At 40.2% G+C, this 27,652-nt stretch overlaps 1 protein-coding gene across 1 annotated transcript; it reads left to right on the forward strand.

The window, feature by feature from the left end:
• Positions 1 to 4,013: 4,013 nt before the first annotated feature.
• On the forward strand, positions 4,014 to 22,417 carry cacng1b (calcium channel, voltage-dependent, gamma subunit 1b). Its single transcript, XM_022211875.2, has 4 exons — positions 4,014 to 4,925; positions 15,924 to 15,998; positions 18,197 to 18,334; positions 19,855 to 22,417. The coding sequence occupies exons 1-4, from the start codon at positions 4,685 to 4,687 to the stop codon at positions 20,085 to 20,087; spliced, it is 687 nt and encodes a 228-aa protein (XP_022067567.1). The 5' UTR covers positions 4,014 to 4,684; the 3' UTR covers positions 20,088 to 22,417.
• Positions 22,418 to 27,652: the final 5,235 nt, after the last annotated feature.

A 27,652-nucleotide genomic window follows, 5' to 3' on the forward strand; every position in this document is an offset into this window, starting at 1 on the left:
TGAACGGATTACTTTGCTGAATGTCTCGTGCATTTTAATTCAGTTTTCATATTCCAACTAGGGCTGGAGCTAATTTTGATTAATGTACATGTACAGATACCAAATCGCATGTTCTAAATATGTAGCAGACGGCAGGAATTGATGAGATTCAGAATGGCCTTTGTTTTCATTTTTATTTATCTGCATTTTTCATGTGTACTACATTCACAAATTACTGCAAAGTCAAAGTCCAATTATAGTGATTCTATTCAACATTATGAGACTTTTTAAAATTGAAGCACGTTCAATGTCTTGAAAAGTGGTCTATTATGGGATGGCTACATGCTGGTACCAGGACAGTTGTAGCTAGTGATGCTAGCAGCAATATGTTTTACACTGAGGTGATACCATCGGCTTGAAGTGCTGTGGTGATCAAAAAACTCTTTGTTGCACAATTTGCACACAACCAGGCTTTTATCCAAGCTGCCATCAGGAAGATTTTTAAAAGAAAATTTTCTGCCTAACAACCTCAAACTGGTCTGTCTTCCTTCACTGTCCACCAAACTTTCATGTGACAGTGCATCTTGTGTGTCTTCTTCACGGCTGGAAAACAAACTTTAGGTTCATTAGCGCCACCTACTGGGCTGCACTGTGCATCAGTGTTACCAGCGTGCTAAATTAGAGAACGGAGAAAGATGAGACTAAATCCATTTTTTTGAAATGCGTTATTATGCTGCCAAGGAATGTAGTGGAGTTATGTGACGATCAGTGTGCATTTGTCCGTCTGTCTGTCTGTCTGTTTGCAACATTATTCAAAACCAGACAAACAGGTTTGGATGAAATAATCAGGAAAGGGCAGAAATGACAAAAGGACCAAGTGATGAGATTTTGGCAGTGATGCGGCTTATAGTCTGGATCATGGACTTGTTAAAGATTTACATATATTTGCCAGATAGCGGCACGGCGCCACTGTAACCATGACAACAAGTGAACACTACGTCAGCTGCCTGCTGACGATCACATGATTGTGATCCTACTACAAATCCACTGCTGTGGACTTATCAGGTCTTATCCGTCAGAAATGATACAAGGAACCATTGATTAAATTGTGGGGGTGTTTCTGAATCCCATCAATTCCCGCTGCCCTCAAATACTACATATTTAGGTCATCCGTGCATAATATTGTCATGATTTCTGCCACAATTTTTTTCAAAATTTCATCCATCAGAAAGGATGGAACAACTGAGCAGCCTTGGCGGAGGACTGCAACAGTATGTTTGGGACCAAACTTGCTGAAAAACAAAATCCTTGCTAATCCACTGTAATTCCTGCATTTTATTTAATCTGAACTTGTTTTTCTTATTAACTAGAATAAATTAGAGGCTACCCCAGCTATGTTACGCATAGACAAGTAAACTAAAAAGAACTTACATTGTCTGTGCTTTGGAGTGATTTTTTTGGCATAATAGCAGCCATTTAAAGGCAATGCTAACATGCTAATGTAAGCATAATGCTTATTATACTCAGAATTTCAACACAGCATGCTGCCAAGCGATAATATTCAATCAGAATTTTACCATATTAGAGCTTTGGAAAATGGAAATGTCATTAGTTATGTAGGGTTTGTGTTGTAAATCATGAAGTCATCATATCTCATCCTGAGGGAGGCTTGAATATGTGAAGCCTTTTCAAGGCAAACCATAAAAAAAACTGCAATTTTACTCAAAATCACATTTGTAAACCTTATTGTGGAGCAAGAGGGAATGATAGGAAGTTGCTAAAGTCAGTGAAATTCATCCTCTGGGGACCATGAGTGAATGTTTATCCATCCTAAGCTATATAAAGGTGATAAATCAACCAAACAGTTAACTTACTGACATTTCAACAGTTGTGTTGCTAGTGCAGCTAATAATACACATTTTGCACCAGCCAGCCTGCAGTCTGTGTATAAAAATGCAGCTGTGGATGTATACGAGACGTATATATTCATGTCGTATAATCAAAGCTACAGGCAATCATGTCGGCGGAGCTTATTTTTTCACCGAAGACCTTCGATTGCAGAGTTTCATTCAGATTTTTGTGGCTGACCTTCTCTGAGCACACAATGCCTCTTCAGTTCCTCTGCAGAAGACTGAATCATCCGTGAATGAGCCGTGAGCCACTTCATCCTTGGAGTCTCTGCATTGTTTCACAAAGGGAAGAAATCACAGGCATCACAATAACAATGGAGCTCTTAGATCAAAAATGTTGAGAAGCCGTCACTGTCGCTCAGAGCAGTGTCACCTGGACAAATGAAGCCTTTATTTCATTTTTATAATCACCCAGTCAGTGAGCAAATTAGCCTTTTATTCCGTCAGTGTGTGAGAAACACAAAAACACCAAAGAAAATAGAGGATGGTGGGAAATTAAATAAGCAGCAAGAAGAATTCTCTTCAGTGTATCAAATACCTGCCTGATAACTGAAGCTATGCTGGTGTGATTTCATTTTCATAAAGGAGACGCTGTTTATCTAACAGGGGAAATTACCTGTGGATGGAAACGTCTGATGTCGCAGCCCTTCGGATTTCCACCTAATTTCATTTTTCTTCACTCTGTTCTCATTATTCGCATTCTCCGTCCCACATCACACAACCCCATGGCAGGTGGAACTGGTGAGGACGTCTCCGGTTTGTGTAACCGGCGCCGTTGTTTCAGAGAAGAATATTAACATGACCCTCATACAAATGGCCTGGGGCTCGGATAATCTAATTTAGCTTGGGTAATGTTGCCCGCCATTAGCAGATGAATACAGCCGGGTCCCTCTGAAGGCCGCACAATCTAGTCTGCTACGGGTAAAATTAGCCACCAATTAAGGTTGTTTTTCAGCCTGAAATAAAAACCCTAACAAGGAGGCCGTAATTGAAGTTAATCATTGCTGAGCTGAGGTGCGTCGATCCTGATTTGAGCAGAACTGATTCTGTGCGTTGTTGTTTGAAGCTCTCAGGTGAGTCAGAGCTGTCGTCTGTTTTTAGCGCCGGACGCGAGGTGATCCCTCCGCCATGACACCGGCTGGCTGTTGCCTGGAGACCGTGCAGCTGTTTGGCTTCCCGGCGAGCAAATGAAGCAGGTCAGAGGGTCACGCAGGAAGACGAGCAGTGCCAAAAGACACTACTATTACACACTTAGAGACGAGTGGCGGCCCTCGCAGCCTCCGGGAGAAGAAGCTGTTCGGCTGAAAATGTATTCAGGTGGAACGTGATAATGAACACGACTGTTTCTCATCTCCTCTCAACCCCCCGCTGTGTGAGAAGATTTATCTTTGATGATCAATTCCTCGGTTCAGCTGACGGTTTAAGCGCTTCTCACACATTTACACTCATTTTCTAACAAGTCTCAGGCACCAGCTTCTCTTATTTCACAGCTCTGTTTTTTTTTAACTTACACAGACATGAAGATCTATTTTGTATAATTGGCGTAAACGACATGCAGACATGAGCACACTCCGCGGCTTTACATTTTCCTGAAAGACCTTTTGCTTTTAAACGCCTTCCCACTTAGTGTGTTAAGAACTCGAGCGTTATCAGGGCTGAAAATGGGCCAAAGTCCTGTCTAAAGTGGGGCACAGTAGTTTATAAAAAGCATGTCCATTTACTGAAGCATTTCATAGGGAAAAGGTTGATTGTGCCTTTGAGATGCATCAGATTCAAACGTTTTTTCCCCTCCTCAAACTGTCTGATTTGGGATTTCTTTAAAGTAAAGCCATCATAAGCATGCATGGCCACCTGTAGAAGTTCCTCTAGAAGTTAATATATATGCAAACATGCAGAAAATTTGGGATACAGTGCTGCCAAGAAACACATTTAAACTGTGTAAACCTCACATTTTGCAAGTTCTGTGTCGAAGCCCTTTTTCTGTCTTTCCTAATCTGGATCAGCTGCCGGCATCAGGTGGGACCCTTGTCTCAAACCCTGACTGCTGATTGGCTGAATAAGTAGATCAGCTCATTCAAATGACAACTAATAAAGGAAATCTTCCCCCCAGGAGTCCCCTGACACGCAGCGCCTCAGACAATTGCGCTGGAAACGAGTTGGACTGAATAAGAATGTGCGACAGATGAGACGCAGAATGTTCCAGATAGATGATTGACTGATTGGCATCGCAATGAAATATTGAACGGCGATGTCAAACCTCGCTGGAGGATTTGATTAGATTCGTCTCTGATGCTGCACAAGTGGAACACTCGCAATCAATAGACCGTGACTAAACTTTTAAATGAAAGTGTCCAATCTCCACCCAGCTCTTGTCAACACCACAACGCTCAGGTAATTGGTGTAATCGGTGCGAGCGCTTCCCGGTTCGTCTTCGTCTCGCAGCTGAATGGCCTCAGCTCACCAAAGGCAACCAGGGAGGGAGAGGAGGAGAGGAGCGAGGTAGAAACTAGGGCACTGTTATCTGGCCCCTTTTTACCAACCACCAGGCACAAAGCAGAGAAAGAGAAAGAAGGCGCCTCGGACAGGAGAGCAGAGCGAGGACGCCAACAGCGAAGTGGAGCTGGAGACGAGACTGGGAACCTCTGGAGTCAACAACTGCCGCCGAGGACCTGAAGACAAACAACAGAGTTAACCTTGACTGTCCTGCGCAGCCTTTCCAATCACACACACTCTCATCTGCGCGCACACACACACACACACACACGTGCAAACACGCGCACACGTCGGGCGGCAACATGTTTGACGAGCAGGCGACCAAGGTCAAGATCACGTCGGTGGTGATCGTGGTGGGCATGTCGTCGATGCTGGCGGCGGTGGTGACCGACCACTGGGCTGTGCTCAGCCCCCGAGTGGAGAAGCTCAACGCCACCTGCGAGGCGGCCCACTTCGGCCTCTGGAGGCTCTGCAAGAAGAGCATCTTCATCGTGGAGGAGGACCCTCAGGGCAAAGGCTGTGGCCCCATCAGCCTACCAGGAGGTACGGAGCCTCTACATGTTATAGCTCAAACCAGTCGCTTGGTGGTTAAGGGGGCAAATATGGCTGATATTTGTGTTTATTTAGTCAATTAAGTTGATGGTTAGAACTTTCGACTTGCAGCTAGAAGATCCCTGGTTCTTGTCCCTGCCTTTCTGGCATCTTTCTGTATGGAGTTGGCATGTTCTACCTGTACATACGTGGGTTTCTCCGGCTTCCAAAAACACGCTGAGGTGAATGGGTGATTCTAAATTGTCCGTAGGTGTGAATGCAAGTGGGATGTTTTGTCTGTATAGGGTGTCTCTAAGTCTAGACACACAGGAAACCACAGATTAAATATGGCTTTTTCGAAAGAAGAAAGTGGCACTTCTCAGTGGACGTGAAGGATGGATATATCAAAAGACAGCAGATGAATTTAATCTTTCGACAAAGTCATACGTAATCAGTGGAGGCAAAAAAATTATAGTTAATAGGATTTCCTATGTGACCAGACTTTAGGTCGAGACAAGGGAACCAATCGGAGGACTGGAATGTAGGATGGGTGTGAACATTGACCAGTTGCAGTACCTTTTTTGGCTGCCTGTAGAACTAATTAGGTCTTTCTTTCTCTTGATTCCCAAAGGAATAAAATCAGCCATCCATTCAGAATTTCAGTTAAGAAAATCAGGATATCATGCTTAGAAGATGGGGATGCTATTCCAAACACTGTGGGGTTGGAACAGATCAGCTTACACTGTGGAAAAGGGAACGACTTGTGGAGCACTAAGGGGATATATTCTGGGTTTTTTTTGTCTTGATCAGCTGTATGCTCTTCCACCTGTACTTCTTCCTCCTCATAATTCTCTTCTTCATTATTGCTCATGCCATTTAGACTGGTGACCTGTCGCATACCTTTGCCCTAAGTCAGCTGGGATAGACTCCAGCCTCCCGCGACCCTAGTGAGGATTAAATGGTGTATAGATAATGGATGGATGGATATTGTGTGGAAGCTACTGACAGCTTGAGAGAATGTGTCATCTTGAATGTATAGTGGGTTTTTCTTTTCTAACATTTAGAAAGATAGTTTTGTTTGTGAAATTTGGATTGGAAGTTCTGTTTAGGGCTTCTCTACATGGTTTTCTACTAATCCGAATCCTCAAACATCTGCGCGTCAACATCTTTTTAAGGACAGTAAAGGGCTGCAGTGCCTGTTTGCAGCAACGTTCCTCAGCCTTTTTCCATCTGTGTCTGTATCTTCCCTTTTTGCACACACAATGGCACATGTCAGCACATATGTTGGCATGTGCAGACACACACACACACACACACACACACACACACACACACACACACACACACACACACACACACACACACACACACACGGGCATGTGTTTGGACTGAATGTTCAACACTTCTGCGGCCAGTTTCTCGGCAAACCGTCATTATCTTCCACAGAGGAAGTTGCTGAACAGACCGCCAATTAAGCACGCTGCAACATCCGAAGTCGAGTGCGTAATGGAAGAGTAACACCGCCACACTTCACAGCTAACACGACAAAAACACGGAGCCAAGGAACAAACTTCCCTGTTTCTCTAATACACCAGGAAGAGTTACATCATTTGTCAGATCTTGCTCAGCTCTCTGGATTGTTGTGTCAAACGAATTTGTGTTTCGCTTTGATCAAACCAGACGCAAGACTGTCTAGAAAGCAACAGGAACCCAATTTCTGATGACACCTTAAATGCGCCAACTAATTATGAGCTCTACAAAAAAACCCACAAGACAGAAAGTGCGAGTGATGTTGAATCTGTCAGAAAGCACAACGATAATTCTACACGTTCATTATGGAAGCTCTTGCATAATGTTGCATATTGTAAGTGATTTAGGAAAAAAAAAAGTCAGAAGCACTTTGTCTTGCATTTAAAAGTCTGTTTCTCCAAAATAGCCTTGTAGCTTTAATTAGCAGCTCTCTTTGAACAGAGCCAGCCTTGGGGTAAACAGTGCCTCGCTGGCCTCTGGCTGTGTGTTCGTGCCTTGCAGCCTAACAGAGAGATCTCATTTTGACTCTGTCATTGACTTGGCCTCCGGCTGCAGCACCTCAGGATCAGTACAGGCCTTAATGAAGTGTGGCTTGCCGCTGCAGCTCATGAGTTAGAGTACACCTGGGAGACTCGGTGGGGGGAGGAAGGAGGGAGACCGGCATTCGCTTCGGTGTGTGTTGGGAGGAATGCCTCGGTGGAGATGGAAGCTGGAGAACGCGGTTTTATGCAGCGCATGTTGAGGAAACACACAGAGGCAGACAAACAAGACAAGTGACAGCTGCTTGTTATGAAAATGTGACAATTCGGTGCATGTACAAGTGTTGGATTTCAAGTCACCTGTAGGGCAGAAGTGACACACTCACAGCTCTGACATGACAAATGATCCCTTTAAAACCTGACAACGGCTGTAAAACACCGTTAGAATATCTGCCGACTCCAAAGAAGACACCTGACAAGCTAAAGTTTCTACTTAGCTTCTTAAGTCTGCTGCAGCCTCTCATGCTCATGCTTTCTGCATGGAGTTTGCATGTTCTCCCGGTGCATGCGTGGGGTTTCTCTCGGTACTCTGGCTTCCTCCCACAGTCCAAAAACATGCTGAGGTTAATTGGTGATTCTACATTGTCCGTGTGATTGTTTGCCTGTATATGTAGCCCTGTGATAGACTGTTACCTGTCCAGGTGTTTCCTGTCTTCACCCTAAGTCAGCTGGGATAGACTCCAGCCCTCCATGACCCTCGTGAGTATTAAGTAGTGAATAAACAATGGATGGATGTTAAGGAAACACACACAGAGGCAGACAAACAAGACGTGTGATAGTTGCCTGTTACGAAAATGTGACAACTAGAGGAAATATCTTCTCAGTGCATGTACCAAGTGTTGGATTTCGAGTCACCTGTAGGGCAGAAGTGACACATTCTCAGCTTCAGCATGACAAATGATCCTCTTACAACCTGACAACAGCTGTAAAATGCTGTCAGAATATCTGCAGAATCCAAAGAAGACACCTGACAGACTACGTAAACTTTTGGAAGTCTACTGCTGCCTCAGAGTCTGTTTCAAGAAATACTAGATATTTAGTCAGAAATCCCCTTTGGCTGCGCTCCCACAACCACAGATTCAAGAGTCAACGTCTTGTTTTAAGGATTTTGTTGCATGGCTGTTCTGCATTTGCTATTCTGATGCTGTGAGAGCGGTGGGGTTTCTGAAGATGATGACTGGCCAGCTCTGTAACCTCAGTAGCTGACATTACAGCTGATCTTCGTGCTTCACTGGTCAAGAAAAGGTGTCTAAAGGCTTCTTCTCTTAATCACAGATTCTTTCTCTACCGGCACCCAGTAGGTCAACCTGCCAGATGTAGTTTGACAACAGAGTGAGCAACAAAAAGCCCTCTGTGCTTCAGTTAAGGTGAAGGAGGTGAAGAAGCAATGGTTTAGACTCCACAATCTATGAGTCATTTCATGTTTCTAATACTTTGTTTTACATACAAGGTTGTTTGTAGCTTTTGGAGGTTTAACAAGTCAGAACAACAGAGAAGCCCAGCAGCAGGAAACATCCCTAGAATGCATCTTTTTCATTGAACATCACATAGTTGCAACAGACTAACCTTAATCTTTATCACAACCATTATGCATGCTATTCATCGATGTGAAGTCACAAAGACTTTTTGCAGTTTCCATAATTTTTATAGAACAAGATTTATTCTATGATTCAGTTTCTGCAGCTGACCGGTTCTTAGCATTTACTTTGATGATTTTAGATTCATTTCACCAAACAAAAAGTGCCAGCAACACATACGACAGCTGCTCTCACAGGATTATTTTAATACTATAACATGTATAATCTTGTGAGGAAAACAGAGCAGCCCATGAAAAGTCACTTACAGCCATGGCCATAAGTTTGGACACAAGTACCATGACGCTTGTGAATCTTAGAAAATACCACAAAATTGTCACTTACACTATACACTAGAATTCATTCTACAATCCAGGTTCTGCAGATGAGCGCTTCTTAGCTTTTACTCTTTAGATTCCTTTGACCAAACAACAGAGCACAGGCATCACATACGACAGCTTCTCTCCCGTGTTTATTCTGATATCGTACGATGTCTGATCCTGTGAGGTCAACAGAGCTCTAATGCAGTTTGTGGAACTACTCTGACTGGCGAACTCCACCTTACCACTGCTGCTTTATCTGCCCCTCAATTTAATGTGTCGAGTGTAAGCAGAGCACGGTGGAGGAGTGAGTGCACGATAACAGATTACATCCTTGATGAACCATATACCCTAGCAAGCAGCGGTGATTGGACTTAATAACTCAGATTTGCATTTTCCCAAACAGAGGGGGAGCCAGTCGTCAGGAGAAGCGCACACAAACACTCTCCCATACAGACACAATTACTCTGCTTTTGTGGAGGGGTTTGCACAACAACAGCGGCAGAGCGGTGAATCGAGATGACTTTTGAAATTAGCTTCCCACAAATGACGCATGACAGCTTGAGTGCTGTAAAAAAATCAAACGAAGCCTTTATGGATGGCATCGCGCAGCTCGGCTGGGAAATAAAAGAGCACAAATGGTGCTTCTGTGTGTTTTCCTACACATATGTTCATGGAGAAGCGAGGGAGAAGTGGAGTTTATTATCAGAGACGTTTTAGAGCTTCTAAGTGGTCGAACACTGTGCTTTCCCAGCTCTACAGCAGGAAGAAATCAACCCCAGAGCACACCTTCTGATATAACATCCTCCTCCTCAGCTTCTATCTCTCTGTGGCCCCGATTCAGATACTCAAAAGCCATGATGTCACCTTGAGCCAGCGTTTTTCACATTTTCACATTTTCCTCTCCAGTCTGGCAGCCTCCGGCTCAGAGCAGAGCCAAAGCTGTGGAGGTGTGGCTGTGGAACCTGGCATTCAGAAAGCAACTCTAAATCTGAATGAATCACGGCACATTATGTAAATCTGAAACACGAGAAAAGAAAAGGCACGCGCTGCGAACAAGTGCTGCTTGTGATTCTGTCAAACTTCAGTGTTTTCGTGATAAAGGGCAGGCCGGGATCGTGAGGACTCTCCTGTGCTGTTGTGTCCCAGTTAGCGGAGCTCCTGGTGGAATAGCCATTCAAATCACCATGCATCCGATTCACATTGACCCAGAATTAGTCGGTCACTCTGTGTGGCTGCAAAAAAAAAAGGCACTCATCACCTAGCAAAGCTCTTATCAGAAACACTCAGAGGCTATATTTACCAGAAAATGGGTTATTATGCTTGGAAACATGGAAATAATTCAGTTAAAAGTTGCTTAGTTTTTCATTCTCCAAACTTTTAATGAAACGGCGAGTGGGTGGAAGGATGGACGTGAGCAGAGGTGTTAAAGGAAACAGCAAGAACGCTAAACTGATAGAAGAATGAGGGAAAAACAGTGTGGGATGAGAGAAGCGGGTGTAATAACAGCTGGAAACAGGAGGATGGAGAGTAAGCAAAGGATCAATTAGATGCTGCACATCAAAGAGAGTGAAGACGGCGGCGGCGGTGGAGTTTAATGGAAGGAGGTGAAACTAAAATGACAGGCGATACCTTCCTCTAATCACCCTCTTCTGGAACTAAACAAATTAACCAGGCTGCAAGGTCAATGACACGCTCCCAGATGTTCTCGTCCTCGGTGGATGTTCACCGTTTAGCGTTAGCATCATGTTGTGGAAGTTCAACGAGGTCGAGAGAGGATGAGGAGGCAGAGAGACACACCGGAGACTCAGATGATGGAGATTGCGAGTAACATTTACTGATATATCAAGAGAAGTGACACCGACAGAGCAGCAGTACATGCAAGCAATGCCAGCATCAGTTCTGAGGATTCTCTCTGATATTTGGGTTTATATTGTAGCTGGAAGGTCACATTTAGAATACAGACCAATATGAAGACAACTAGTCCGCTTAGTCACGTCAGAACAGAGAATATCTAACCTTGACCACAGCAGGGAATCCTAGCATATCTTCCTCTTACAGCGTCAGCCTGTCGGAAGACAGTTTGGAATGCTGTCAGCAAACAGCTGCAAGGAAATACCTCAGAAAAGGGAACGAGTAATTTTCCTTCACACCTCCTCTGGACTTTGTTTTACTTTTTATTCACATTGTACTAGCACAAAACTCCGACTCCACCAGAATGTGTCATAAAGACTTAGAATGTAAAATTTGTACTGCAGGAAAATGGTTACACTTGTTATTTTCTTCAACTGGGCAAATCCTGTACCTGTTGTTAAGTGGTTGGACAAAATTTTGCAAATTACTGCATAATAAGCTCAAATGACTGTTGTAGCTGAGCAGCTTTAACCCTCTGAACCCAAACACCTGGTTCAACGTCATGTTTTCTTGGGGGAAAAATCATCAAATTACACCATTTATCAGAGCCAGAAAAATTTTTGCAAAACTAACATAATTGTCTGAATTTTAACTTTCTGGTGCTTTTACATGCAGTTCCATCAAGGAAGTCAACCAAAAATGAGCTTAAATTCATTATAGTTCATTAAATCACTTTAATGTACATGTTTCATTAGAAACTTCTCCAAAAATAAAGTGTCTGTGTTACACTTTGCAAGTACAAAATAATGCTAAAATTAGTCAAATATTACATTATTACATTAAAACTACACTAAAACATCAATGAATCAATACTTCATGCAATCTGATTTGCATAAAGACTACATTTACTGCAGAAAAATATTCATATTAATACTTTTGTGTATTGCGTGAGATTTACTTGGAGCAGGACATTTTTACATAATAGTGCTTTTATTTTGGTAAAGGATCTTTGTCCTTCTCTCCTGAAACTTCTCTGTTTTCCAGTTTTAGTAGTAATTTGTCAGTAAATGTTTTGAAAATGCAACCTAATGTCATAGTATGTTTTGCTGTAAGATTTCAAACTTTGCAGGGATCGCTGTACAAAATAATGCTAAAATTAGCAAAATATTATATTATTGCATTAAAACTACACTAAGAAAGAAAAAAAAAGAAAAAAGTGTAAAGAATAACTCTTATCCTGATAAAATGAGGTAGAGTGAGACATTCAATCAAGACTGACAATGTGATGAAAATATAAAAAATAGAAGAGAGGACATAGCTTTGCTCTCCACATTCTTTTGGAAAACTGATTGGTGACGACAAAAACAAGACACAACATGACAGAAACGAGACACAAAACAACCAAAACGAGACACAAAATGACAAAAACAATACACAAAACGAGAGAAATTAGACACAAAATGACAGAAACAAAACAGAAACTGACAAAAACAAGACAAACAATAACAAAGACAATAACATCATCAACAGGTTATGATAACATATTGTGGGACACGTTCCATACATAGTAATTATTATTTTAAATATTATATTGATTAAAAAATGTTCCCACAATTACAAGAGACATCAATGAAAAAAAACAACGCCAAATAAAGGAACCCTTTGCAGAGGTCACTGTACCAAATAATGCTATAATTAGTAAAATGTATGTTACTGCTTTAAAGCTACACTCCAAGGTGAGTAATGAAGCTCCATTGTTTCCAGCAGGTGACTTTCATCAGCCTGACGAATGATTTTAAACTTAATCAGGTGTAAACATGACATTTTCTACCAGCTTGTGTTAGCATTAGCAAGCTACTGTAGTTAATTAAGCTGCATACATCATAAATCAGGAGTTAAAGGGGAACTTCGGTTTTTTGTGGAGGTTTTCGTTCACTTCTCATCTCTAGTATGTTGTGGGACACTCGTTGAGACTATCCGAGCTGGTCAGTGTGGGGAAAAAAGCACGTTAGGGCGGACTTTGACGCAGGGGGCAAGTTGCCCCATACTTTTCGCTAGCTGAGCTGCTAGCTGAGCTGCTAAGCTGCCTGCCTGGCTAAATACTGGAGCTATGTCGAAAATTCATTTCTCCATCACTCACATGTATGAAATGACATATGAAAACAGACCCCAGGTTGAAAAAAACTGAAGTTCCCTTTTAAATCTGCTTTGTCGTCTGAGTAAACTGAAGAAAAGAAAACAGCAGTAAGTTCGACATTATCCCTCTTAATTCTTCAGAATCAGGTAAGTAGAAGTAAATAAACGGTGGTTTGGTGTTTGGAAGCTTCCTCTGTGCGGTTGTGAGGTTTATTTTTTGTCTCGCCTGGCAGATAATCGTCTTCACAGGAGAAAATGTGAGCTGCACCCAAACACATATTAGCTCAGATTAGCCGAGCCCCAGAGGTGGAGACGCCTAATGAGAGAAGACTAATGAAATAATATACTTGCAGATCTAAGCTGCACTGTGACCCCGCCTCCAATTCTGTCCACACACAAGCACACACACACACACACACACACACACATACTGTGTTTTTCTATCATTCTGGGGACATACCATTGACTCCCATTCATATCTAAACCCTAACCGTTACCCTAACCCTAACCTTAACCCAGACCAAAACAATGGCTAACCCTAAAGAAATGTTTTTGCACTTTTACTTTTTTCAGTAACAACAACATGGCCAACTTAAACTTGTGGGGACCAAAATGAGGTCCCCACAAGTGACATTGTTTTCGGTTTTGTGGGGACATTTGGTCCCCACAAGTATAGCCAGCACCTGACCACACACACACACACACACACACACACACACACACACACACACACACACACACACACACACACACACACACGCACACACACACACACACACACACACACACACACACACGCACACACACACATACACAGACAAGCGTGCACCTCTTTGCTTTTACATGTGTAAATAGAGAGGACCTGCAGCAGCCTGTTGCTAGGTTACCTCTTTAGTGATTCCTTCTCATCCTGAGTAACAAACAGCTCCTCTGTTGCCTCACGTGCACACGCATCGTATGTGCACGCTCAGACACATGTGGACGGAGAGAGCACCTGTCTGCTTTACGGGTTTAATCTCAGCGAGCAGAGGGAAGAGGCCTTCAGGTCGACTCCTCGCCTCTCGAAGCAGCAAACAGACGCATGAGTGGGAAAATAGCTGCAGAACACAAATCTGTTGCTTTCTTTCTGCTGCTATGAGGCGATGTTGAAGATTGTGGTCAAAGGACAAGAGTTTGTGCGAGCAGAGTGCAGAAATACATCATTGTGGTGTTGAAATGAGTGCAGGCTGAGGAGTAAACAGCCAATGTGAAGGACGGCGAAGGGTTTAATATATTTTATTTTAAGACGATGGCAGGAGGTGGAGAGCTCACTGTGATCAGACAGCCAGCGAGAAACTGCAACGTTTGAGCACAAATCCTACAGTTTGTGGTTTAAAGTCTAGATAACACATGTATTTTTGTGCAAAGCGAGTAAATAAAATGTTCCAAGCTCCTGAGTTTGCTTCTATCCACACTAGGGAAGTGTTTCTGAACAAGATATTAAATCTGATTGTACAGTCACAATCAGTTAATTAAGAAAACTGCAGTTTGGTTTTATACAAACATTCAGCTTTTCCAAACACCTGACAGGAAGATTGAGAAGGAAATATATTTAAATGCAGTTTTCTGTGATATCAGTGCAAAAAAAAAGGAAACTGCTCTTGACTTTGGTCTGATTCTGTTTTCTATTATAGTCAGATCTACCTTTTCAGTCAGACTGTGATTGTTTTTATTGAGTTTATTCATTTATTATTTTCCTTAGAACTAATTTTATTTGTTCATTTCTCTATTTATTCACATATTTACATTTTTTTGGGCTGATAATGTACCGTTTATTACTTCATTTTTATTGTTTCTTTATTCTGTTGTTTATTAAATTAGACCTCTGTTTTGTCCTATATTGTCTATATTTTAACCCTGTAAAACCCACTGTTGTAAAAATACATCAGTTTTATTTTTTCAATTATTATTATTTTTATTATTTATATATATGTATTATTTTACTCATTTTTTCTATATTTGGATTTTACAGATTTTATATCTATAAATATGTATATATTAATATGTATTATTTATTATTTTTATAGATGTATTGTTTTTGCTTTTTCCTATATTTGGGTTTTAGAGAAATTTTAATAATAGATGTATTTATCTATATTTTATTTTTTCTCAATTTATCTACCCCAGTGTTTGGATATTGTTTCCTCAGTTCCTTCATCCTTTTGTATTTGAGTCCTCCATCATTTATCCCATGTTGTTGTTGTTGTCTTTTTGAATGTTTTATTGCATTGCTAGTTTTTTCGTTTGTAAAAAACAATCAACAAATGGCCACACAAATAAAGCCTAACTGATTGATTGCTTTCATTTCATGAAAATATGAGTCATTCCAGAATGGAGACAACAGACAGCAATGAAAAAAGTACCAAAAAAAAGGAGATTTAAATTTCATTTTAACCATTTTATTTGAGATTCAGTTTGGTCTTTCAGGGGGGTGGGACAAGAGAAAAATGGGATTTTAGGGGAAACTCCAGACTTATTTGGTATTTTTCTCTTAGTTTTTTCTTAGGTTTTTTTTTTTTTTTTTTTTAGATTTGGTCTCAGAACAAGAACATTTACACAACAGCTGCATGTTTTAGTGTTTTGTACATGGATTATTTGAAATTTGATGTGTGGGACGTAAAATGTCCTCCAGTTCTGGAATGACCCACACTTCTTGTCAGACGTGTGCAGCTTCTAGACACATCAGACATGAGGTTTATAAAGATCTGAACAAAGTTTTGATTGCATTATTGTGAAAATCAGTCAACTAAAGACACTACATTCATGCGAGTCAACTATTTATTAAGACTAGTAGCAACAAATCCAACCAGAAGTCAGGAAAGGCCCAATAATAAAGCTGCAGAAACCATTTCTAAAGCGTTACTTTCAGTAATGTGTGTGATATTCAGCTCTTCAGCAAGATCCAGTGGGGGATTTAACACTAGAAGCACAAACACACAGAGACTCTACCTGATTTAATTGTTTTCTCCTGTTTCATCTCATTCTTTCCATCTTTCTCTCTCTTGTCTCACCGTGCAGCAAAAAACTGCTCCTACTTCAAACACTTTACATCGGGGGAGGAAGCTGAAGTTTTTGAAGTCAAGACCCAGAAAGGTGTGTGTGCCTCCTCACAACCACACACACTGTTACAGCACCGACTGTCTGTGATGAGGTATAAAAGCAGTAACAGAGGATGGAAGGTGTACAGTAAAGCAGGGGAAACATGCTAGATGCTGTTATGGTTGGAACATGTAAAGAAATGCATATCATTTACAATATTCACCCAGACAATTCCATGTTTTCTATGAAAACTCACACTTTTATTCGTGTGCTAACATAACTGAACAAGGGTTTTCTAATCATCAATGAGCCGTTCAACACCATTAGCTAACACAATGTAGCATTAGAACACAGGAGTGATGGTTGCTGGAAATGTTCCTCTGCACCCCTATGGAGATATTCCATTAAAAATCAGCTGTTTCCAGATAGAATAGTCATTTAGCACATTAACAATCTCGAGACTGTCTAGACCAGATTCATTTAATGTTATCTTCATTGAAAAAAAATGCTTTTCTTTCAAAAACAAGGACATTTTTAAGTGAGCCTAAACGTTTGAATTCTTTCTTGCACCAGTAACTTGCAATAGCAAATATGTTTTGTATAAAATGTTCTGCTTCCTGTTTTCTTCAACATAACGAGGTAAAGTCTGGAAATAAATACCGTTTAAGTGCACATCATTATGATTCGTCGTGTCGGATGAGAGAGAGGCATCGTCTGATTGTTATCTTCTCATCTTCCCTGCTTTGGCAACGCTGCTGTTTTCAAAGCAAACGTAATTCCAGGAAGCAGCTCCTCTGTTCCTACGCCTTCAGCTCTGATAGACACAGAGAAACACACAGCCAGATACTGACAAAGACATGAAATTACAGATCATTGTTTCAGATAAATCGCTGGAGATGTCCAACAGGTACATGTGGGTGAAATCTGTGAAAATGATCGTTTTCATGCCTGGCAAATGACAGTCACCGTACACGGAAAAATGCAAGAGGAATAACAAAGAGTGTTCTGTTAACTGGTGAAATTGGATTAGAAAAACCTTGAAGTTACAAGTTTGTCCACTGACATACTCCCTCAGTGCCTTAACATGGTTTAGAAGTAGTGCTGGTTTGGTTCTTTAGGTTTGTTACGTATAAAAACCTGGAAAATTTTGCTGAGACTCATCGGTTCACGTCAAAAACACTCTATGGAGATTTCGACAAGGTAAAAAATTTCATTCTCATTGGATGGGGTCTTTAAAACTAGACAAAACAACTGTGCACCCTGCAGATGTGCGGGATTTAACCCCTTAAGAAGAAGACTGAAAAGAAGAAGAAGGAATAGAAGAAGAAGGAATAGAAGAAGAAGAAGAACAGGGAATACAAGAAGAGGAAGAAGAGAAGGAAGAAGAAGAAGAAGGAATAGATGTAGAAGAAGAAGGGGAAGAAGAGGAGGAATTGGAAGAAGACACAGCATAAGAAGAAAAAGAGGGAATAGAAGAAGAAGAGATAGCATAAGAAGAAGAGGTAATAGAAAAAGGAGAAGAAGAGGAAGAAGAAGAAGGCAAAGACGAAGAAGAAGACAAAGAAGAAGAAGAAGGCCTGCAGCTTCAACTTCACATAGTTTGAATATCTTAATAACTGGTGCATTTGGTGTTTACACTTTAACTATAAGATACTGAGCCTTTCTTGTGTCTACTTGTTTACAGTGTTTGCATAAGTTTCACTTTTTATGCTGTAAATCTGTACATGGAAACATCTTAGTGTAAAAACAGGAACAACAAACCGTCTTTGTGGAAAAGAAATAAAAAGTTAAAGCAAAAAAAGTGCAACTTTAGCAAGAGATGTACTGATAGAAATGTAGAAAACTGAATTAAATGCAAGAAATAAGTTGTTGTTTGACACAGAAATGGAATGAGATGCTCAGAGGATCGTTTCTGTCGCAGCTGGAGCGTCGGAGAGAATGAAAGTGTAGATTATCTGAGGAAGAGGCAGGAGGCGGGAAGAGTCAGACATGTTCTAATCATCCCGTTATGAGCCCGCAGCATCTTATCTGTCATGCAAATGGCGTTATTGCCGGTTTGGATAAATGACTGTTGTTTTTAAAGTGGGGCTAATTATCTGTGTCATAACTTGCCTGAGTGCAATATTGAAATGATAATCATGTTGACGATGCTGCAGCCTCATCTCAGCCACTCTTCCCGTCTTTCATCTCTCTTCTTTGTTTCTCTGTTGTTTTTCCTCATTCTTTCCTGAATTGTTTTCCCTTCTTCTCAGAGTACAACATCTCAGCGGCAGCCATCGCCATCTTCAGCTTGTTTTTCATGATCCTCGGCTCCCTGTGTGTCATCTTCTCCTTTGGGAAGGGCAGGGACTACCTGCTCCGGCCTGCTGGGATGTTCTTCGCCTTCGCAGGTCAGACATGGCAGAAAATGGGGAGTTTGAAATCTTCTTTTATATTATATTAGGTGAAACATTCAATCAATGTGTGTGGGAATGAGCTGATATAAGAGTCATTCCAGCACTGGAGAACATAAACCTTCTCGTTTACAATTTTCTGCTCCATATTCATCAATAATAGGCAATAAATTATCAAATGCTTGATTTACTGTGATTAGAGTAGGGTTAGCAAACAGCTCACACATCAATGGTAGCATTTTTATTCCATGTTTTCTGAGCTGTTTGCTAACCCTACTCTAATCACAGTAACAGGGTTGCTAATCCATGCTAATGTGATCTTTTTCTCAGCAGTAGAAGCTAGATATTTAGCTAGCTGTTACTGCTGACCAAGAGGACAAACTGACTGATGGAAAACAGTCCAGAGAATGAGTCTGATCCTGATAATATGAGGTAGAGAGAGACATTCAATCAAGGCTGACAATGAGATGAAAATATGAAAAATAGAAGAGAGGACATAGCTTTGCTCTACACATTCTTTAGGAAAGCTGATGATGTTGATGACAGAAACAAGAAACGAAAGACAAAAAACAAAAAACATCATCAACAGGTTATGCCAACATGTTGTGGGAAACATGTTCCATGCATAGTAATTATTATTTTAAATATTATGTTGATTTAAGAGAAAGATATTGGAAAAAAAGATCATTTGGAAGCCCTCTGTCATACTGTATTGTATGTCATGTGGATGTCAATGAAATTGTTTCCAATAAAGACAGTTAATTAAAAAAAAATATTCCCACAATTACAAGAGACATCAATGAAAAAAATAAAACCAAAAAAGGAGATTGGCATTGACGTTTTCAAATATTCTTTTCTCCTATTATTTATTTATTTTTTTAGATTTGGTGTCAAGACGAGAACATCTACACAACAACTGCATGTTTCAGTATTTTCTACATGGATTGTTTGAAATTTGATGGGTGAATTGTCCTCCAACTGTGGAATGACCCTTAAGACAATTTCAAGCAGCAAATGTATTTATATTTGCTGCCACGCCCCAAAACATGTTGTCACTTGTGTGAAATTGTCAGCATTTGGATTTAGTTAAAATGAAAAACTACAGAAGGTTGAATGAAGGTGTTCTTGACTTTATAGTGCTCGTTTTTAATCACGAGCAGCATTTTCTCGAGTATATTCTGTCAACTAGCCCTGCTTTAACGTATTTATTGCTAGTTATGCTAGGTATTTTCTTTGATAAATATTCCAATTAATTAATTTATTTTTAATCTTACACTGTAAAAAAATTATTTATCTGGTAAAATTCCGGCAGCTGTGAATGCTACCGTAAAATTATGGTAAAACGTTTTCTTCATTTACAGTAAACAAATGTATTGATACTACTGAAAGTGTTTAATTTGCATTTGCTGTAGCATAGAATTTGATTAAACAGTTTTGGTCCAAATGCAAATAAGAAATGTGCTTTTTTTAAGGCATATTACAGCCGTTTTTTTTGTTGTTTTTGTTTTGTTGTTAAGGCCTCTGCATCATCATTTCTGTCGAAGTGATGCGTCAGTCCGTCAAGCGTATGATTGAAAGCGACGAGACCATCTGGATTGAATACTACTACTCCTGGTCCTTCACCTGCGCCTGCGCCTCCTTCACCCTCCTCATCCTCAGTGGCGCCGCCCTGCTGCTCATCTCGATGCCACACATGCCCCGCAACCCCTGGGAGACCTGCATGGACGCCGAGCCCGACACCTTAGATTAGCTGCAGGCAGTGTAATGAAACTAATCTGGTAAAAAACAAAAACAAAAAAAAACACAGCTGGTTTTGCATATTTTAGTCCTTTAACTATCTACAGTGCCATGAAAAAGTATTTGCCCTCCTTCTCAAATTCTTTATTTTTTTTGGCATATTTTCCCCAATTTAACATTCAAGAACATCAAATAAATGTAAATGTCAGACAAAGAGAACCAAAGTAAACACAAATGCAGTTTTTAAATAATGATTTTTTTTGTTAAAGGGGGAAAATATTCAAAGCTACCTGTCCCTGTGTGAAAAAGTAACTTCCCCTTAAATCTAAAAACTGGTTGAACCACCCTCAGACAACTGTTTTCTATGACTCTCTCACATCTCTGTGGAGATATCTTGGTCCACTCTTCTTTGCAGAATTGTTTTATTTCAGCAACACTGAAGGGTTTTCCAGCATGAATGGCCTTTTTAAGTTCCTGCCAGCATTTCAATCGGATTCAAGTCCAGACTTTGACTACGCCACTCCATAACCTTCATTTTGTTTTTTTCAAGCCATTCAGAAGTCGACTTGCTGGTGTGTTTTGGGTTGTTGTCCTGCTGCAGAACCCAGTGAGCTTCAACTTGAGGTCATGAACTGACGGTTGAACGTTCTCCTTCAGGATTTTCTGGTAGAGAGCAGAATTCCTGGTTCCATCAGTCACAGCAAGTCGTCCAGATCCTGAAGCAACAAAGCATTCAGCACCCGGACCATCACACCACTACCACCGTGTTGGACTGCTGCTATGATGTTCTTTTTCCAGATGTAACGAGACACACAGCTTCCAAAAAGTTCAACTTTCATCTCGTCAGTCCATAGAATACTCTCTCAAAAGTCTTGGGGATCCTTCAGATATTTGTTTCCAAAAGTAATGTAAGATGAGCCTTTGTGTTCTTTTTGATCAGCCGTGGTTTTTGTCTTGGAACTCTGGCATGGATTCATTTTTGCGAACTCTCTTCCTTACTGTTGAGTCATAAACTCTGATCTTAACTGAGGCACGGGAGGTCTGCAGGTCTTTAGATCTTGTCCTGGGTTCCTTTGTGACCTCCTGGATGAGTCATCTCTGTGCTCTTGGGGTAATTTTGGTAGTAAAGGTTCACCGCTGTTCAATGTTTTCTCCATTTATGGATAAAGTCTCTCACCATGGTTCTCTGGAGTCCTAAAGCTTTAGAAATAGCTTTGGAACCCTTTACAGACTGAAGGATGTCAATTTTTCTTGAATTTCTGTGGATAGCAATGTTATGTTGCAGTTTTTTGAGACCTTTTGGCTGAATTCATTTTGTCAGACAGATTCTATTTAAGTCATTTCTTGATTGAACAGGTCTGGAGGTAATCAGGTGTGGGTGTGGTCAGTGGAATTGAACTTGCTTTCCAAAAAATGGGATTAGCCACAGTTAATGATTTAACAAGAGCAGCAATTACTTTTTCACACAGGGCCAGGTAGGTTCGGATAGCTTTTTACCCTTAAAACATTCAATCACCATTTAAAATGGTTGTCTTTGTCTAATATTTAAATTTGTTTGACAGTCTTAAAAATTTAAATGGGGGAAATATTAAAAAAAAACAATTCAAGAAGGGAGCAAATACTTTTCCATGGCACTGTATATCATGCATTACTTGTACAGGAATAAGAAAAGTACACTTTTAACAATTGAAACTAAAATAAGAAGTCTATTTTCCAAGTTGTAAAGCATTTTTAGTCTGATTTCTCACCTTCCGTGTCCATTAGTTTCTGTTCTTGTTAGTAAAACGCTTGATAAAGCACTTAGAGGAAGGGACTGTGTTTTTGGGGAGTTTAAGAGCTAAGAAATAATTAAGCAACCTGTCAAAAATGGCCTTTATACCACATTTTCCAACCTCACACTGTTGTTTTTTTCATGTAATTATTGTTTGAGACAGTTTATGAACCTACTGTAGCTTAGAAACACATTATTGTTTCATGTTTAGGCCAGAAGTAATTAAAAGTAATTAAAATTTCAAATAAATTATTATAAGACTACTTGTACTTTTGCAAATAACTGTTTCTGTATTTTATTCTCCTTTTTGGTTAAATAAGCAGAAAAGCCCAGGAAGGTATTTTACAGCTAAAAAATGTCTTTTTTCCTTCACCCACCATGTCTGTAAGCATTGTTTTTTATTCTTTCTCTCCATAGTAGGTACCTATAAAAGAAAAATGTGAGTCTAGGGACAGAGTTATATTAATTTTAGCATCATGTGGAAAGTCAGGAGGAAATGTGATGCGTCCATGTCGATGTTGATGTGTTTTTTCCCCCCCGAAGACCCTGAAATAAACGACTGTTAACCTTCATGTCTGCCTCTGTCTGATCCCTGCAGAATGGTACAAATTCAGATTTTTATCCATCAAAAATGGAACACCAGATAACTTATCTAGATGAGAGGAAACGGACGTTAATGAAAGGTGTAAATCCAAGTAGAATGCTATAAGGTCGGCTTCAACACATCTGAAGTTCAGATCTCAGTCAGGTGGAATTACAATCTGGATTTATTTAAGAATAAATGTCCCATCTAAGGGCTTTGGCACAGTGAAAAGGTCAGTTACTGCACTGAAAACATAATATATGCATTTATTATGGCAGTTTAGATTCAACATCTCAACTGCCGGGCAGCAGTTAATCCTACAATATCTGTCATTGTATTTTGTACTAAACTACAGTATGACTAAGAAAAAATATGCAATTCAGTGGAATTTTTCCTCTTTATTTTCCAGATTTTTTCCTTCTGTCCTTTTGAAATGCATCAAAAAATTAGGAAAGTACAAATAGAGATAAATGTCCACATCTAATGTAAAATTACCTGAAAATTGTTTTAATTACCATTAAACTTACAATTTATTTCTCTAATAAAACCATTTTATTCAGTCTAAGGTACACCTGTGCACTAATCATGGTGTCTAATCAGCATCCTGATATGGCACACCTGTGAGGTGGGATGGATTATCTCAGCAAAGGAGAAGTGCTCACTATCACAGATTTAGACACATTTGTGAACAATATTTGAGAGAAATGGTGATATTGTGTATGTGGAAAAAGTTTTAGATCTTTGAGTTCATCTCATAAAAAATGGGAGCAAAAACAAAAGTGTTGCTTTTATATTTTTGTTGAGTGTAATTTTAATAGTGAAAATAGATGTCTAAAATTGATTAGTAAAGAAGAAAAACGACAAAATCTTTGAAACACACAAGAATACTAAAAGTATAAAAACCTGTATAGTGTACATATCTAATGTAAAATAACCTTAAAATTCCAAATTAATTTCACTAATGTAACCTTTTTATTCAATAAATGCAACTAAGTTTAAGTTTAACACTAAAATTGTAGCAGTGAAGAGATCTATCCATCATCCATCCATCATCCATCCATCATCCATCCATCATCCATCCATCCATCCATTATACACTATAGGTAATTACCTTGTATTAACGCATGTAAATATCCTGCATTAAAAAGCCCCCCCCCCAAACAAAAAAAAACAAACAAAAAAAAAACACCCAATAATATTTATTTATTGGTGATTTTTGTTTAAAAAAAAAAACTTCAGGGTTGATGAATGAGAGGAACAAAAGACCAGAGAAGATATAAAATGAAACAAACACATCAGACTAAAGGTGTTCTGCAGCCGTCACACTGTAACGCTGGGTTTAAATTGAAGCAGTGAATCACCGCAATTAGCTGAAGCCGTTCCTTTTCTCCAATCAATCCTCGACATCGATCATCTGCAGAGAGCCCACCTGCCCAATACTGCCTCCGTGACATCACAGCATTGATTTAGAGTCACAGCTGGAGACCCCTGATGACTTAAGTCCTGTAGGTTTGACCCATAATTGTGCCCATAATGTCTGCCGAACCTCTGGGTTGTATTTCCTATGTTGCTTTCAGGTTGACACATGGGGAAAAAAGCTGTTAAATCATTAGAAATACAAAGAAAAAGCTCAGAAAATAACTGTAAACCAGCAGCGTTTCGTGATTCTAAGAACTTACAGGTTAATTCTCACCTCTAAAGCATCCACTGAGGAGTTGTTTCCATACTGTATGTTGGTTTGTTTAGATGCTGTTATGCATCACGGTGTAAACTAACTTTAACGGCTGTTTCCTGTTTGAGTATGGAGACGTTTACGGTCCAGGTTTAGCATTTGTATTCTTATAGAACGTGCCTAGCACCTTGCGACAACATAAGAACAGAGCTTATCTTTATTTCAACATATTTTATATGAAATGCTGCCACCACCGTGCTTCACATCATGATGATGCCACCACCGTGCTTCACATCATGATGCTGTCACCACCGTGCTTCACGTCATGATGCTGCCACCACCGTGCTTCACGTCATGATGCTGCCACCACCGTGCTTCACGTCATGATGATGCCACCACCATACTTCACATCATGATGATGTCACCACCGTGCTTCACGTCATGATGCTGCCACCACCGTGCTTCACGTCATGATGCTGCCACCACCGTGCTTCACGTCATGATGCTGCCACCATCGTGCTTCACGTCATGATGCTGCCACCACCGTGCTTCACGTCATGATGATGCCACCACCGTGCTTCACGTCATGATGATGCCACCACCATGCTTCACATAATGATGCTGCCACCACCAAAAAAAACTATTTGTTGGTTTTTGTGTGCACCTTGAAAATGAATATTGAATTTGGTGTTATTTTGTTTACTTTTAATTCCCCATCAGCTCACCAATTTATGCTAATATTTGATTATGTTGGTTCCTCTCTGCTTCCATTACTGTTTAATCATACTGACACTAATAAATCATGGTCTTTCCTCCAGATTATGTTTTGATATCTTTCCCTAGACGGCTGATGCTCATTTATTCAGACATAAAAAAACAGCATTTAAGGCGCTTGTTCTTTACCAACTGTTTCTCTGAGATTCTCAGGGAATCTCTCCAGCAGAAAATGTGGCTGAACTGAGAGACAAACCTTTTGAAATGCTCCAGAGGCCTTATAGACTGTGAGTCAAGGCTCTTCAGGAGTGGATGTAATGGATGCATGGACCTCCATAAATCATTCATGAGTCCTCACAGCAACCAGATGGAGAACATATAAGACACACGTGCACGTTCTACTGCCTACATCAGTTTTAATCCCTGGAATTCCCTCATGTGTTTCTGCTTTAGTCGAACCTCTATAACTGCATCCACACATGCAAAACACAAGAAGAAATTGTAGAGATTGCAGTTAATTAATGCTGAAAGGTTGCCGATGATTTGATATAAACACTCTGCAAATAATTAAAACTCGCTTAAAAACAAAGCAGCAAAAACAACCCCTTTGACATAAACTTCACTTGACCTCTGCATCACACTTCACGCTATTAGATTAGCAATTGTTTTGGAAAAGGTTGAGGAAATGCTTCTTGCTTTCACAAATAATTGGTTTGTGGAGAGAACACAACCAACGCTCGTCTGATTTATTTCTCACAGAAGCTCGAGGTGGAACTCAGTGGGTTATAATATCTCATTACAACAAAATATCTTCATCTTACAATAAGTCCTTGTGAACTGAATGTTCTAATTTTGTTTTAAATCATGCAAAACACTTCAAAATATTTTCAATAACAACTAGCATCTGTAGATATTATATATCGTATCATATTGTCACGATATTTCAGATTACATGACCTTGTTTTCAAGAAACCAATGTTAATTGTAAGCTTCACACCATGATGCTGTCACCTCCATGCTTCACACCATGATGCCGCTGCCACCATGCTTCACACCATGATGCCGCTGCCACCATGCTTCACATCATGATGCCTCCACCACCACGCTTCACATCATGATACTGCCACTACCATGCTTTACGTCATGATACTGCCAACACCATGCTTCACACCATGATGCTGCCACCACCATGCTTCACACCATGATGCTGCCACCACGATGCTGCCACCACCATGCTTCACACCATGATGCTGCCACCACCATGCTTCACACCATGATGCTGCCACCACCATGCTTCATACCATGCTTACTAATTTGCCATCTACCCTGATGACCAAAATGTTTCATTTCTGTCTCATCAGATCAAAAAACCTTTTGATCTTAATAAACTTCACGAAGTTCCTTGCAGCGTTTTTTTGTCTTCATCGTGTGTTTATCGTGAGTTGCACTGATTCAGCAGTGACTGGACCCTCCAGTTAAAGGAGTCTTTTACTGCAAATGATTCCAGTATGAACTTAAAACGACCACTGCTACCATATTACCACATTTTCTCTACATTTTCACTTTGACATGAATCTTTCGGGTACGTTATTGTCAAAAAGTTTAATTAAATTGACCATGATTCAGTGTTGAAAAGTAATAAAAAGGGAATATTTCAAAGTGGAAGAATATGCTTTAATGGCCCTCTATGTATGTCAGTGTGTCTAGATCTCCACTTTTAAAGATGTGCATTGGAGTAAGTGATAAATTCTACTTGAAAAAGAAAAAAAAAAGAGTAAAATCCTATTAAAAATGGACGTGCGACCAGACCACAGCTCGGACTGGTTTATTCACCTTTGTGTCACTTTGCTGAGCGGGGAAGCTGGCGTTTGCAGGAGTCCTTTGAGTCATCGTTATGGATATAAAGCTGTCAGTCAATTTGCTGACCTCTGACTGAGTGCTGTCAAAGCTGTTACTATTCTCCAGACGCCACGATACAGTAGCAGCGTTTTCCATTCTGCCTCATCCCTCTGAGAGCTTATGAGCTGGCAAAAAGGTTTAAAATCACAGGGTCAGATTTCTTCCGAACAGACTGGACGGGGAAGGAAAAAAAACTGAAATGATGGAGCAGAGTTGAAGACAACAAATCAGAGATCCTGAAAAAGCACAGATGGACAAAACGCAACCCTAAACAGAGAAGCTTGGATTTATGTCTCACCAAAAAACCAGAGTTATGAGGTGTCAGCTGCTGTGACTGGTCAACTGAGGGATTCAGTTAGCTGTAAATGCTAGTGGTGGGAGAAAACATCTTGAAAACGTCTTGAACACAAGAATTATTCTGTGTCACTTAAGTTTGGAGTTGTTATGGACGTCTTTTGAGTCAGTGTAGACAAAATGCATTTTAACAGGCTATTGTGTAAAATATGTTATATATAATATAAGTTTTCTTTTAAAAGGTGGGGGGGTATGTTTTTCTTAAATTTGGCAACTAATTTCACTGTCTTTTTTTGTAATTTTATTAATATTTTCACGTTTTAAATATACAGAAAAAAATGCAAGAATCACAGACTAATTCACAATACGATGCTATTGTCTTCAATAATGATGCAGCAAAATAAATGAAATTTGATCACACCATGGTGGAAGCAACATGATGTGAAGCACGGTGGTGGAACTATCAGGATTTAAAGCACAGTGGTGGAAGCATGTTGGTGGAAGCATTATAATGTAAAGCACGGTGGTGGAAGCATCATGGTGTGAAGCACAGTAGTGGCAGCATGATGATGTGAAGCACAGTGGTGGCAGCATGATGATGTGAAGCATGGTGGGGGAAGCATCATGGTGTGAAGCACAGTAGTG

The sequence above is a fragment of the Acanthochromis polyacanthus genome, chromosome 21 (assembly GCF_021347895.1).
Source record: "Acanthochromis polyacanthus isolate Apoly-LR-REF ecotype Palm Island chromosome 21, KAUST_Apoly_ChrSc, whole genome shotgun sequence".
Lineage (NCBI taxonomy): Eukaryota > Metazoa > Chordata > Actinopteri > Pomacentridae > Acanthochromis > Acanthochromis polyacanthus.

Bases quoted from the DNA above. Each gene is read 5' to 3' on its own strand.
- cacng1b (XM_022211875.2), top strand. From the start codon at position 4,685: ATGTTTGACGAGCAGGCGACCAAGGTCAAGATCACGTCGGTGGTGATC. The intron at 4,926-15,923 runs GTACGGAGCCTC...CTCACCGTGCAG, and splicing joins CCCCATCAGCCTACCAGGAG to CAAAAAACTGCTCCTACTTC. The intron at 18,335-19,854 runs GTCAGACATGGC...TTTGTTGTTAAG, and splicing joins GATGTTCTTCGCCTTCGCAG to GCCTCTGCATCATCATTTCT.